General features: G+C 49.5%; 1 protein-coding gene across 4 annotated transcripts in view; it reads right to left on the minus strand.

The window, feature by feature from the left end:
• Positions 1-2,105: 2,105 nt before the first annotated feature.
• ZDHHC7 (zinc finger DHHC-type palmitoyltransferase 7) overlaps positions 2,106-14,359 on the minus strand; it is a 53,584-nt gene continuing 41,330 nt past the window's right edge. For all 4 annotated transcript variants that reach the window (XM_063597798.1, XM_008974339.4, XM_034940846.3 and 1 more), the window contains 5 exons: positions 9,862-9,986; positions 6,848-6,944; positions 5,577-5,658; positions 4,746-4,876; positions 2,106-4,170 (listed from right to left, as the gene is read on the minus strand). In XM_063597798.1, coding sequence (XP_063453868.1) covers positions 3,994-4,170; positions 4,746-4,876; positions 5,577-5,658; positions 6,848-6,944; positions 9,862-9,986 — 612 coding nt within the window. In that variant the 3' untranslated portion in view covers positions 2,106-3,993. The remainder of the gene's footprint in view (positions 4,171-4,745; positions 4,877-5,576; positions 5,659-6,847; positions 6,945-9,861; positions 9,987-14,359) is intronic.

Genomic DNA, 14,359 nt, shown 5'->3' on the forward strand with positions numbered 1-14,359 from the left:
GCACCTTGTCGACAACCCTGAGAAACCGAGGAACTAAAGAGAGGCCGTGGGCCAGGTGCAGTGGCACACGCCTATAATCCCAGCACTTTGGGAGGCCGAGGTGGGCGGATCACTTGAGGTCAGGAGTTCGAGACCAGCCTGGGCAACATAGTGAAACCCTGTCTCTTCCAAAAATACAAAAAAGTTATCTGGGCGTGGTGACAAGGGCCTGTAGTCCCAGTGACTCAGGAGGCTGAGGAACAAGAATTGCTTGAGTCCAGGAGGTGGAGGTTGCAGTGAGCTGAGATCACGCTGCTGTACTCCAGTCTGGGCTGAGATCCAGCCTGGGTGACAGAGCAAGAACCTATCTCAAAAAAAAAAAAAAAAAAAAAAAAGCTAGGTCACATAGCACAGGGGCCAGGAGAGTGTGGGCTCTCCACAGCTGCTCTGGGAGCCAGAAGATGGTGGGGTGGTGTCTCCAACAGGCTGAGTGAAAAGTACTTAGCTACGCCATCAACCAAAGGTGAGGCAGAATAAGGTATTTTTAGGTGAGCCAAAATACCGGAAACTTGAAGAATAAGGCACCCCTTCTCCAGCAACTCTCAGGGAGCGGTTATACCACTGGAAGGATCTGGAAGGTGTAGACCCTGGGACCCAGAAGATTGAACCCACCAACCCTGCAGAAGCCAGGCCCTCTCAGCAGGGAATGGGGGAGATGGTGCAGATGCTGTCCGTGGCAGAGGCTGGCTGGGGTGCAGGCACTCAGCGACAGCTGGAACAGGCACACATGAGGCAGCTTCACCTCTGTAAAAGCAAAAAGTTGGACCAAAAAATCAGGGGCCCCTATCTGGTTTAGCAGCAAAGTATTCAGTCATCACAACTAAACTTGATCATGTACGAAGCGTGGGACGCACATATATTCGGTGAATGGGGAGGGGAGAGCAGGCAGGAAACCCGGAGTTCTCTGGACTGCAGATGTGCTGTGCCTAGAACTTTCTTCGGAAACTTGCTGGCCCTTTTGGGAAGCCGCCTGCATGGGCCCATCGGGCCTGACCGCTGAGTTACTCGTTCTCTTACAGCTCAGAGATTGGTTCAGCTTTCAGCGCCCAGAACCAGCCACAGGGAAAACCAATTTTCCCTTGGCGTCTTCAGGTTGTCTTGGCTAAAATTAGCAGCTGGATAAGGGGCATTGCGGTTTTAAACAGGCTCCTCAGGAGATGCTGTAGGGCGCTTGTGCTTTTTTTTATGGGCACCCTGCTTTTTGTGTGCGGCTCCCAGGCCACCCTTCAAGCTATTTTCCCCTGCTTCCATACCCAAGCCAAGTTCGTGTACAATAGAAGACAGGATTTAGCCACCTTCCTATTTGGGGGATATTTTTGTTTTGTTTTAATGCAAGCGTCATACTTCTATATAATGAGCCTACATAACAATCTAATATAAGGAATACAAATAATATTGCAGCAAAATTCGGCAGAGCCACAGACACAAGCTGGAGGGCTGCTGCCCATGCAGCCGCCCGGCTCAGGTGTGCGCCTCCGTGTTCGAGTCTCCTTCTCATTTCCGCGTGTCTGGAATGCCACCAGGAGCCCCAAGGCACAGCACGTGCGAGGCAGGGCTGCGGCACACACTGACCATCTGGCCTCTGGAAGGTAAGCGAGGCAGGGCTGCGGCACACACTGACCATCTGGCCTCTGGAAGGTAAGCGAGGCAGGGCTGCGGCACACACTGACCATCTGGCCTCTGGAAGGTAAGTGGGCATTTTGGTTCCCTCACAGTGCAAATGTTAGACAAATTTTGTTGAATGAATTAAAATCCAATTGTAGGTACTTGAGATTCTGAACTGTGGAGATTTTGAAACATTGTTTTTATTTTAACGTGCACTAAAAAAAGGACTAAGTAAAACTATGGAAGTCGAATTAAACATTCAACAAGCAACAGTACTCACTGGGCAACATTTGTGAGTCGCGCTTGAGTGCCCAGGTCACTTGTCATGGGCACAAAAGCATTTAGAGTTTCTGGAAACTGTCTGGGAGTGACCTTAACAGCCTGGGGCTGGGTCCACGAAGCACGGAAAGGCACCCCCTGAAAACACCGCCATCCATGAAGAACGGGCGCTTTGGAAGCCATTTGAGAACTGTTAATTGATTACTTTATTTCATATAAAAGTTACATTGAAAGAAGAGGTTGAAAAGTCAAGTATACTTGATTTGCACACACTTGCCAAGTCTCACAGGATTCAACCACTTGGATAATTGTTTTATTGATAACAGGATATACATATTAAAAGCCTCACACTGAAGCCCACACGCATGTCCAACCCAGACAACAATGTGCAAATGAATATGCAAAACAATCTCGGAAACTGGCGTCTCCAGGATCACCCACACTTTGTCCCTCTGGCTGTGACGCAGCTCTTCCCCCAACGGCGCACACGCTTCTGCGGTGACCAAGTCCACTTCCAAACCCCCTGCAGGTTTGCTCGCTTGGCTAGGACGGTGGCTCAGGTAGGTCCCTTTGTGGTTTTGCATCAGCAGTGGTAGAAGCCCTGATTCGGATGGGGTACAGAGTAATTAAAAACAAAAAACAGTTCACAGATGAACAGAAAGGCAAAACAGTTCCCAGGAGGGAGACGCCAACTTCCCTTAGTGTGGAGGGCAAGCATAAAGGAAGACCCTCAGACTTTGTCACAGATTGCTTCTTGATGCGTCCGGCAAAAAATGTACAAACCAGGCAAGTTTAAGGCAAGTCCCCACGAGGGGAGCTGTTGGCTTTCTGGCATAATTTTAAGCTCCGCACCAAGGATCCTATTTTATCACCTGTGCCGTGGGTGGAGAAGAAAACGTAAAAGCTAACCAAAAACTCCAACAAGAGGGCGCCATCCTGGCCATTCCCAACTGGAGCGCTGCCTGCGGTGGCACAGTCGCCCCTGCCAGGGGCTGGCTGCCTCATGGTCCCCTCCCCTTCCCAGAGGTGCCCAAGGGCTGGGCCCTGCCTCTCCAGTAGGGATGCCTCCCCTGCCCCACACACAGCATCGGGCTGCCTCAAGTATCAAGTCACCGAGCCGCAGCTCTGCTCTTACCTAGGTGCCATTTATACACTGCTAATTTGGCTGGAACAAAAAAAAAAAAAAAAATCAGTTCCAAGGCCCTCAAGCACTCAAGATTTCTTTAAAAAATGAAAGCAGGAGGGCAACGAAGGGCCGCACAGGAACGGCTGTTCTTTGGATCGAGATGTCCTCCAACAGCAATACATTCATAGTAACCACGGGCAGGACCCCGCGGCTCTCTCCCCTCTTCCCTGAAACGTCGTTTTCTAAAAAATAGCTTGTTTGCTGTACACAGCCGGTAAATGTTACACTGCCTAAACAACACTGGCAATTTTGACACACATGCACACACGCGCACACACGCACAGACACGCACACACACAGACTTGCTGAGAGGGTCAAAGGATGTCTCTTCCGGGGCAGCGGGGAGTGTGCCGGAAGCCACCTTCACTGTTCAGTGCACAGATCTTTTGCAACTTCAGTGCAAAGCATCGGAGCTAATTGAGACCAAAACGTCTTTCTATGTAAACGCCCTGCTGTGATCCGGGGAGTGCACTGCTGAGTGGCGGGGTCAGCAGGGGCCCCCTGAAATGACTGCTTGGAGAATCCCTGTTCACTGGATTCACTGTTTTTCTTCATGATTGGAAACAGCAGCTCAGGACCCAGGATTTGAATAACCCATGTAATAACCCGAAGTATTCTCCACAGAAGCCCCAGCTCTGCAGGAGGCCACGGCGTTTGGCTTCTTCGTGTGGCCACACACCTTTCCGTTGTTGTACAGGTGGGGACTGAGAGCCTCTTCCTCTGCCATCTGTGACTATAAATATATAAAACTCTGCTTGCTGCAAGCAATTGGTTTGTGTAGGTTCCAGTTGCCCTGTTGGTCACAGATGAGCTGTTGATACCCTTCAGACCCCAAATAAATAACTGGAAGTCTGTGAGCAAGTTTCAGTCTGATGAGCCACGCCTCACACTGAGAACTCCGGGCCGCCTTTTCTGGGTCTCGTGGGCAGTCGCCTAAATCGGAAGCCCACAAAGGGATTCATCCAGAGGAGTGAGGGGGGCCCCCCAAAGACGGACTTCATCCCTTCCCATCGCAGCCTCCGCTCCCATGTGGGCTTCTCACTTTTCAATCGCTCGATCTCCTGGAAGCAGAAAGAAAAGCAAGTGGCAGCGGCTCCAGGAAGCTCGGCAGACCCCACCAAGCCTCAGAATCACACCGTGCTCAAGCACAGTGTGGGCTCGATGGAGGGTAGGTGAGTGAACTCTCCTTCCCAGCTCTGCCCCGATCCAGACCCCGTGGCCTCTGTGAGCCCAGCCCGGCTGCAGCCACGTGGCCAGCCCAGACTACCACAATGGCCCTCCCAGCCAGGCACCAACATTTGTCGCTCGTTAGTTACTGTGTACAGACATTTACTGAGCGCCACTCCAGGCCTGCAGAGCCAGGCCCTAAAGGCAGTCAGTTCCCTGAAATTTACTGACTGCACTGGGAGCTGGGAATCTGCCTGGCTCTGCTGACTTGCAAATCAAACTGAGACTAGAAATATGCACTGCCCAGAATGAAAGAAACAGCAAACACAGGGAGCTGGTTGCAGCTCATCAAGACCGTCCCATTACGTTCCCGAGTCAGTCCACAGGCACCTATTGTTGACATTAGGACTTTTCATTTACTCAAGCTTGGACCACATATGAAGTCCACACAGCTGAGAACAAAGCTTACCGTCTCGTCATTGCATATGGAGTGGATTTGGGTGCCAAACATAACTGCAGTGAAAGTGAAAAACAGAAGACCCTCAAGGCACAGGAAGATCAACAGGATTACAGTTATCGGAGGTGAAAAATCACTGCATTCTGCGGACAAGAGGAAGTTGGTTATAACTGGTCCTGAATACCCCGAGTGGCAGAATGTTGGGCTCAGAGAAGAATCCTCTAGGGCCAGCCCCTGGCCAGCTTCCAGGGGGAAGTTGTTCACTTTCTAAATGGGCACATTCATTGTTCTCCAAGGAGCAGAGGAGGGCCACCCTTCCAAGCAAAAATTCATACCATGACTTCCTGGCCAGTGGTTTCAAAAGAGTCTGTATTTTCTGTGGTTTCTATTGACACTGTATTTGTGAATTAAATGGCAAATGAAGCCAGACCAGAAGAGTTGTGTGCACCCATACCAGTGAGCAGTGCTCACAGGAGTCTGTTCACCATGTTCCCCTGGGGTGGGATGAGCCTGTCCAGACCTCACTGCATATCTAAGGTAGGATAACGAGCACCTATTTTCACTACACTTGCTTAGGGTCGGTCACTCAGGTAAGCAACGCGAAGCCTGCTTTGAACAATGGCGAGCTAGCTGACCAGGAGACATAGACACAAGCTTTTGGGGCAACAATATACTAGTAAAATGGTGGTGTTAAAACTTAACTAAATTCTTTAAAATTCAATTGCTAAAATAATTGCAATGATTTCCTTCAAAATTGGAAACCTGGTTCTTCCTTTAAAGCTTTCCCCTTTCACCCAATAACAGCATGCAAAGCCAGGAATGACACACAGCCAGGGAACTTACCAGTCCACTGCCCTCGGACACAGGAGATGAACTGAAATCCACAAAGGATCAGAGCATGGACTGAAGACAGAGCTATATACATCTAGAATGAGGGGGAGATTGGTTAGTCACTTTTATTTTTTACTTTTTTTAGAAACAGAGTCTCCCTCTGTTGTCCAGGCTGGAATGCAGTGGCGTAGTCTCAGCTCACTGCAACCTCCGCCTGCCAGACTCAAGCGATTCTCCTGCCTCAGCCTCTCAAGTAGCTGAGACTACAAGCACCATGCCCGGCTAACTGTTTTGCATTTTAAGTAGAGATGGGGTTTCACCATGTTGGCCAGGCTGGTCTGTAACTGCTGACCTCTAGTGATCCACCCAGCCAGTTAGTAACTTAAACAAGTCTTTCTAAGAGCAAAGGCTGATGGCACATCATGTGTATACCTCCATCTTGTCAGAGAAAAAAATGAGGGAAGGATTAAATGGCAGCAGTTGACATTTTCCTACCCAAGATCATATTAGACCAAGTAGAATAATTTTATAGAAAAATACAGCTGGGCATGGCGGCTCACGCCTGTAATCCCAGCACTTTGGGAGGCCAAGACGGGCAGATGGCTTGAGCTCAGGAGTTTAAGACCAGCCTGGGCAACACAGCAAAACCCCGTCTATAAAAAAATAAACGGCCAGGCACGGTGGCTCACGACTGTAATCCTAGCACTTTGGGAGGCCGAGGTGGGCGGATCGCCTGAGGTCGGGAGTTCAAGACCAGCCCAACCAATATGGAGAAACCCCATCTCTACGAAAAATACAAAATTAGCCAGGCGTGGTGGTACATGCCTGTAATCTCAGCTACTTGGGAGGCTGAAGCAACAGAATCACTTGAACTTGGGAGGCGGAGGTTGCAGTGAGCCGAGATCACACCACTGCACTCCAGCCTGGGCAACAAGAGCAAAACTCCATCTCAAAAAAAAAAAAAAAAAAAAAAAAAAAAGAAAAGAAAAAGGAAGTAAACTCTAACATACTTTAGGAAGATTCCTGTTATTATTAATAAACAATAGCGATTGAGGACATCTGGGAGAGAATTAAATTACAGTGAACACCTAAAATAATACAAGCAACATATTACTTATTGGGACTACTTCCTGCCAATGACAGCACAGTATTATAATTTGAATCCTGGAGAAAAGGCTGGAGAGAAACTGGCCTGACATTAGTAGATTTCCCTGCTCCAGGCAAGAAGCAGTTAAAGAATTTCAAATTCAATGTAAATTCAATACAAAAATATTTTTACTTACAGTGAAGAGCACAAAAAATCTTTGATTCTTTTCTCCTACACAATTGTTCACCCACGGGCAGTGATGATCCATTTTCCGAATACATCTTTTGCAAATACTGAAAAGGAGAGTTTGATTTTTCAGTATTCCATGCTCTGAGGAAACCAGAGTAACACAACCAAATAAAATCAAAGGTGGAGGAAAATTAGAATGTATATTCTAATACAACATGTCAAAAAATATCATACATTCTCACTATATTCCTTTAAGGTTTATCATTTTAATTAAATGTCTTCCGTTTCCTAAGGAAAATACTCAATGGACCAACAGGTTGGGGCGAAAGGTCACACTAAGCCATACTTCACGAGTTCTCAGACACTCCCCCAGTAGAGCTGGATCATGTACACCTATCAGTAATGTTCCTAATTTTGCAAGCTTACAAGTCTATTTCAATAAAAAACAAAAACTGAAATTTTACCCTCAGGGAGAAACATTCTTTATATCTTCAAATAATTCCTACCACTCAATCCATGTTCACTGATGAATATGCAGTATGGATTGCATATTCATCTTGAATCATCAACTACACACCCAGGCATGAAGTCGTCTTGTTTTTAACAGCTGTATTTTACTTTTGCCCAAAACACTCTGTATGTCCAATTTTAAATAACTAATTTGATTATCGATTACTTTTTAGTCCAAGCTTGCACCATTTAATTACATCAAGCAGACATCGATGGCAGCAGGTTCGCTCCAGGCAGACTTGCTATCATAGCGTCACCTTTTTTTTTTTTTTTTTTTTTTTTTTTTGAGATGGAGTCTTGCTCTGTCGCCCAGGCTGGAGTGCAGTGGCGCAATCTCAGCTCCCTGCAAGCTCTGCCTCCTGAGTTCACGCCATTCTCCTGCCTCAGCCTCCCGAGTAGCTGGGACTACAGACACCAGTCACCATGCCCGGCTAATTTTTTTTTTCTATTTTTAATAGAGATGGGGGTTTCATCGTGTTAGCTAGGATGGTCTCGATCTCCTGACCTCGTGATCCGCCCACCCCGGCCTCCCAAAGTGCTGGGATTACAGGCGTGAGCCACCGCACCCGCCCATAGCGTCACCTTCTATTCATTGACCTTGGCTCCCTGCCCGACCTCCACAGCACCTGACTTCCAAAACATTCCCATTTTATCTTAAACAGATTTATTGAAGTATAATTTATATACCATAGGTCAGGCGAGGTGGCTCATGCCTGTAATCCCAGCACTTTGGGAGGCCGAGGCAGGTGGATCACCTGAAGTCAGGAGTTCGAGACCAGCCTGGCCAATGTGGCAAAACCCCGTCTCTACTAAAAATACAAAGATCAGCCAGGCATGGTGGCGGGCGCCTGTAATCCCAGCTACTAGGGAGGCTGAGGCACAAGAATCGCTTGAGCCTGAGAGGCAGAGGTTGCAGTGAGCCGAGATTATGCCACTGCACTCCAGCCTGGGCGACAGAGCAAGACTCCATCCCCCCATCCCCAAAAAATTTATATACCATAAAAGTTCACCCATTTGCAATGTACAATTCAATGATTTTTATTCTATCTGCAGAGTTGTGAGACCATCACCATCTAATTTTTGAACATTCCCACCATCCCAGAAAGAAACCTCAGCCCATATGCAGTCACTGCCTATTTCCAACCCCAGCCCAAAACAGCCACCCATTTACTCTCCGATGCCATTTCATCTTTCTTTACTTTCTGGCCAAACCATGAGGATATGAATCTCTTAAAGCTTTCACTCCAGCCATAAAGCAGTTGGCACCCTGTATCTGCGTTTCCTCCCGTTGGAGGCCATCAATGGCTTCCAGCCTATTCAAGCAGGCCACTGTCCAGGTGCAGCCTGTCACACAGTACAGGGACGTGTGACAATTATTTCAAGGAATGGAGAAATACACCCAGACATTCACACTTCAACACGTGAAATCAACAGCCAGCCCCTCCAAGAGCAGAAAAAGGAGTCAGGAACTGGCAAATCTGGGGGAAGAGGATAAAATGCAACCAAGACCAGCAGGGGTGAGGTGAGGGCCAGGAAGGCTACTTGAGCCAGGCAGATAACTGGACTGTGGCTTTTAAAAAATACAGTAACTGGTGTTTGAGAGCACGCCCAAATAAATACAAAAAAACAAAACAACAAAAAAAATGAGAGCACATCCAAAAGAACCTTGCTTCTACGCTGCACCACCACCCCAGGTAAGAACAAAAGTGAACGCACAACAGCCTCTCTGGCTGGCTGGAAGAACCCAGAGCAGGAGTGAGGGGAAGGTTCTGAGCCTTTCTTCTGGCCCCCACACAGGATGTGCCCAGGAGCTGTGAGCACACACGTGCTGGCCTGTGTGGCATGTGTGCCACAACAGAGGCGGGAACCTTGTCACCTCCTCCGGTTGTTGAGCCACAGCGAGTCCCTCGGGAAGGAGGGGATCCCTGAATCCATACTGTTTCCCAGCTCCCAAAAAGACTCTAGGGCACCGGCCCTTTACTCAGCTCCCTACCCCAGAAAGAACATGACACCTACGGCCCCGCCCGTACAACGCTGCCCAGATGCTCAGGGGCCATGTACCTACGGTGGTGGGCGCACTCTGGTTTAATACAGCAGCGCACGTACCCGCAGTGGCGGATGCGCTCGGGTTTAACACAGCAGCGCACGTACCCGCAGTGGCGGATGCGCTCGGGTTTAATACAGCAGCGCATGTACCTGCAGTGGCGGGCGCGCTCGGGTTTAATACAGCAGCGCACGTACCCGCAGTGGCGGGCGCGCTCGGGTTTAATACAGCAGCGCACGTACCTGCAGTGGCGGATGCGCTCGGGTTTAATACAGCAGCGCATGCACCTGCAGTGGCGGGCGCGCTCGGGTTTAATACAGCAGCGCACGTACCTGCAGTGGCGGGCGCGCTCGGGTTTAATACAGCAGCGCACGTACCCGCAGTGGCGGATGCGCTCGGGTTTAATACAGCAGCACACGTACCTGCAGTGGCGGGCGCGCTCGGGTTTAATACAGCAGCACACGTACCTGCAGTGGTGGGCGCGCTCGGGTTTAATACAGCAGCACTTGGGGCACTTGTAGATGACTTCCCCGGGCTTCAGCTGCAAGCTCTCCATGTATTCTTTCGTAGCGTTTCCTTTGGGTACTGCCCCCTACCATATAAGAAGAATGTACTTTAGTTGGGGAGAATGAAAGTTAAAAACATCAGGCCGGGCGCAGTGGCTCACACCTGTAATCCCAGCACTTTGGGAGGCTGAGGCGGGTGGATCACGGGGTCAGGAGTTCAAGACCAGCCTGGCCAACCCAGCCTGGTCAACATGGTGAAACCCCGTCTCTACTAAAGATACAAAAAATTAGCCAGGCGCGGTGGCAGGCGCCTGTAATCCCAGCTACTTAGGAGGCTGAGGCAGGAGAATCGCTTGAACTCAGGAGGTAGAGGTTGCAGTGAGCCAAGATCGCGCCGTTGCACTCCAACCTGGGCGACAGGGCAAGACTCCATCTCAAAAAAAAAAAAAAAAAAAAAAAAAATCATATATTTTCTATATCATCAAACAATTTTAAAAAACTACCTTATTATCCTTTTGATAAATGGCTTAACCACCTGCATTTTCAGAGGCAAGGCTTATTCCCAGACAAGGGCACTGACTGTCCCCAGGGGGGGCAGGGAACCTCTTTGCACACCACTTCCCTGTAGCCCCTGCTGACAGGGAGGTGACTGATAAGCACTGCCCAGAGTTTTCTTATCGGGCAGTCGGGGAACAAAGAACAAAACAATCTCAAAAAGGACTTTAATTTCGTGTTGCTAAAGTGACATGATACTTTTGTCTCTTGGCCAACTTCCTCAAAGGCATTCACACACAAACCTGGAGGTGGCGGCCCAGACCACCTGACCCGATTCATGTCTGGCAACGAGGCCGCCCAGCGGCATCAGAAACTTGAACATGCATCCATCTGTGCCCCAAGTGCTAGAGGAGCTGGAGAAGATGAGCAGTGGTGAAGCAGCTGAAAGAGGAGTTGGGGAGGCTGTGAGCTGCTGGTAAGGGGCAGAGCTGAAGGCCAAGAGTCACCCTACCAGCACCATGTCAACTGAGGACCCGCTGTAGGGAAGGTAAGGCCAGAGGTGGCTGCAACAGCAGAGGCTTTGTTCTTTGGGCAGTGGAGATATGTCATCAAAACCATGTTTGTGGGAGACAATTCGGGGAGCTGTGGCAGGGTGGAATAAAATAGGCAGACCTGCCTGGGGGTTCCAATGCCTCAAGAAGAGGAACAAGGCCTTGTGTCTGCCTCTTAGCCTGGATCCTGCACTTCACGTAGAAATCACAGATCTGGAGAATGAGACCCACGGACATTGGGAACAGCAGTCAGGGCTGCAGTGATTGTGCAAAGACAGGGGATACAGGTGGGGCAAATGGAAGGTGGGAGCTAACAGCCTGGGAGATGGCAGAGGTGATGAAGGGCTCTGCCAACAGCAGATGGCCCTGCTGGAGCTCCTTAAAATGCAGGTGCCTCGCTGGGCTCCGGAGCCACAGATCTGAACCTCTGCAGGGTGAGGGTTGACATCCAAATTTTAGAAAGTTCAGCAGGTGAGCGCCCTGCAGAGCCAGAGACTGCTGCCCGCTGGATTCAGGGCTACCAACAGGCCAGAGCCGGAGCCTTGGGCAGCACAGGCAGGGGGGCCCTAGGGCAAATGTGAGTGTTGACTGCCCAAACCTCCCCTGAGGTTTACTTCCTCCAAACAAGGCCCCGTCAGTCCCATGGCCGCAATATGGGGAAGCTGTTTTGGTCAAGATCAAAGTGTTTCCTAACATGCTGCCTCCTTAAAGAAGTTAGAAAAGGGTTTAAACTCATCTTTGAAAACTTAAATCAGAATAAGTAAAACATTTTACTGGCTGGGCAGGGTGGCTCACAGCTTTAATCCCAGCACTTTGGGAGGCTGAGGTGGGTGGATCACGAGGTTAGGAGTTCAAGACCAGCCTGGCAAAGATGGCGAAACCCCATCTCTACTAAAAATACAAAAATTAGCTGGGCGTGGTGGCCTGCGCTTGTAATATCCCAGCTACTCGGGAGGGTGAGGCAGAGAACCCGGGAGGTGGAAGCTGCAGTGAGCCAAGATCACGCCACTGCACTCCAGCAAAAAAAAAATTTTTTTACTTAACTTACATTCTACAATTTAGAGTCTTTTTTTTTTCTTTCTTTTTGTTGAAACAGAGTTTTGCTCTGTTGCCCAGGCTGGAGTGCAGTGGTTTGATCTTGGCTCACTGCAACCTCTGCCTCCGGGGTTCAAGCGATTCTCCTGCCTCAGCCTACCAAGTAGCTGGGATTATAGGCGTGCGCCACCACACCCGGCTAATTTTTCGTATTTTTAGTAGAGACGGGGTTTCGCCGTGTTGGCCAGGTTGGTCTCGAACTCCTGACCTCAGGTGATCCAACCGCCTCAGCTTCTCAAAGTGCTAGGATTACAGGTATGAGCCACCGTGCCCGGCCTGGAGTCTTCAATCAACTTTCCTCCAACAATCTAGGGATCTTAACACTGCTTTGATTTATAAAATTCCACAATGTTGCATATATGCCCCAGGTGACAGTCGAGTGTTACACATCTCCTCAGAGGAAATGGGCCAGATTTTAAAACTCCAAACACCGTAATTTTATGAGCCATGCATGCACTTTTCCACAGCAGCAGCAAATATGATACGATGTGGCACGATACACTTCTGGAAAGCGGCTACCCCAACGCTACCCCAGTTTTTGGTCACTTATGACCAAGGAAAGGCATTTCGAAGGGGAAGCCAAGTACACATTGGGTGATCCTCAGGGACCTGAGACTATGTGGGATTTCAGGCACTTGCTGGGTCCAGGGATTCCTTTTTGCTGCTCAGAACCCTGGGCAGACAATCAATGAAACTCTTCACGGGCATGGTGTCCTGGGGGTTTCAAGGAGGGGTTCCTTCCACCTGAGGCCCCGAGTCTATCACCTACATTTTCATCCTGAGCCTTTCGAGATGTGGTTTGGCAGAAACAGAGACCATATGCAGAGGGGGTGTGCACGGCTGCACCATCTCAAAGGGCCTCGCCAGGATGTGCCCACGATGACAGCGGCAGGGGCTGGAGCATCGTTTCCTCTGCACCCATGGGGCATTCTTCTTCCCACCAGAACAAACCTTCCAAGTAATTGAGCACATTCCTCAGTTCCCATTTTAACCATTTTCGGGACGTTTTTTTCTAAAACACTTCTTGAATGTTTCCCACTCATCTTCTTGTGGGACTGACCATAGGCTCCAGGCCATGGGATGCCTTCAGGCTCCTCCCTCCCACCCAAACACCCGGCGGCCTCCCTTCAGAGGTGCTCCCTGATTGGCTGTTCCCTCTTCTGGTGCCCCTGCCCACATCCCACTTCCAGTCTGCCCTGATGAGACAAAGCAGCCAGCCAGGCCCAGGCAAGGCGCTCTGTGCCACCTCGCCCTTCCAGGGCAGTTAGGCTTCGCAGAGCATGCTTCCGGTCCTCTCTCCCCTGCTCTCCACCCCAGCTCCCTGTCATGCATTCTGGATCCCCAGGGCCTAACTAAGCGGCAGGTAAGAATGGGGCCGGGCCTGTGGATCTGCCTCCTAATTTATGGAAAATGCTGGGGACGAGGAGCACAGCAAAACCCAGTACAGGGATGTAAACTGCAAACAAAGAACTGTGTTTCTTCAACTTAAACCCCAAGGGAAAAAAAGACATTGCAGGGACCACAGAGATTAATTAAAAGAGATGTCAGAGACACATAAACCAATCACACTGTATGGATCCTTATTTGGATCCTGATTCAAGGGAAAAAAATTATAAAAGAATTGAGACAGGCCAGGCACGGTGACTCACACTTGTAATCCTAGAACTTTGGGAGGCCGAGGCAGGCGGATCACTTGAGGTCAAGAGTTCAAGACCAGCCTGGCCAATATGATGAAACCCCATCTCTACTAAAAATACAAAAACTAGCCGGGCATGGTGGCACATGCCTGTAATCCCAGCTACTCAGAAGGCTGAGGTGACAGAATCGCTTGAACCCAAGAGGTGACCGTTTCAATGAGCCGAGATCCTGCCATTGCACTCCAGCCTGGGCAACAGAGTGAGACTGTCTCAAAAAAAAAAAAAAGAATTGAGACAATTGAGGAAATTTGAGCTCTAACAGGATAGGTGGTATAAATACATTGCTTTACATGAGCTACCGGTATTGAGGTTATGTTTTTAACAAAGAGCCCTTTTAAAAGATACACACATTTACAAATGAAACAAAAGAATGAGTGAGATTTAGGCGGGTTATCTGGGGGAGGGGAACGGCGTGGGCGAGGCCACCACATGATGTGGTGACAAGCTCAAGGTGGAGTGCTCTTTTCTTCCTACCGTGCACATTTGGAATTTCCCGTAAGAACTGAAATTTTCGAGGCCGGGGCTCTGAAGATAGACAATCTGGTTCAAATCCCAGCCTGGCCTCTTACTGGCACAGCAAGGCCTCGTGTTCTCACACGGATGCTACACCTACGTCCCAGC

This window comes from Pan paniscus, chromosome 18, assembly GCF_029289425.2.
Source record: "Pan paniscus chromosome 18, NHGRI_mPanPan1-v2.0_pri, whole genome shotgun sequence".
In the NCBI taxonomy this organism is placed as follows: Eukaryota; Metazoa; Chordata; class Mammalia; order Primates; family Hominidae; genus Pan; species Pan paniscus.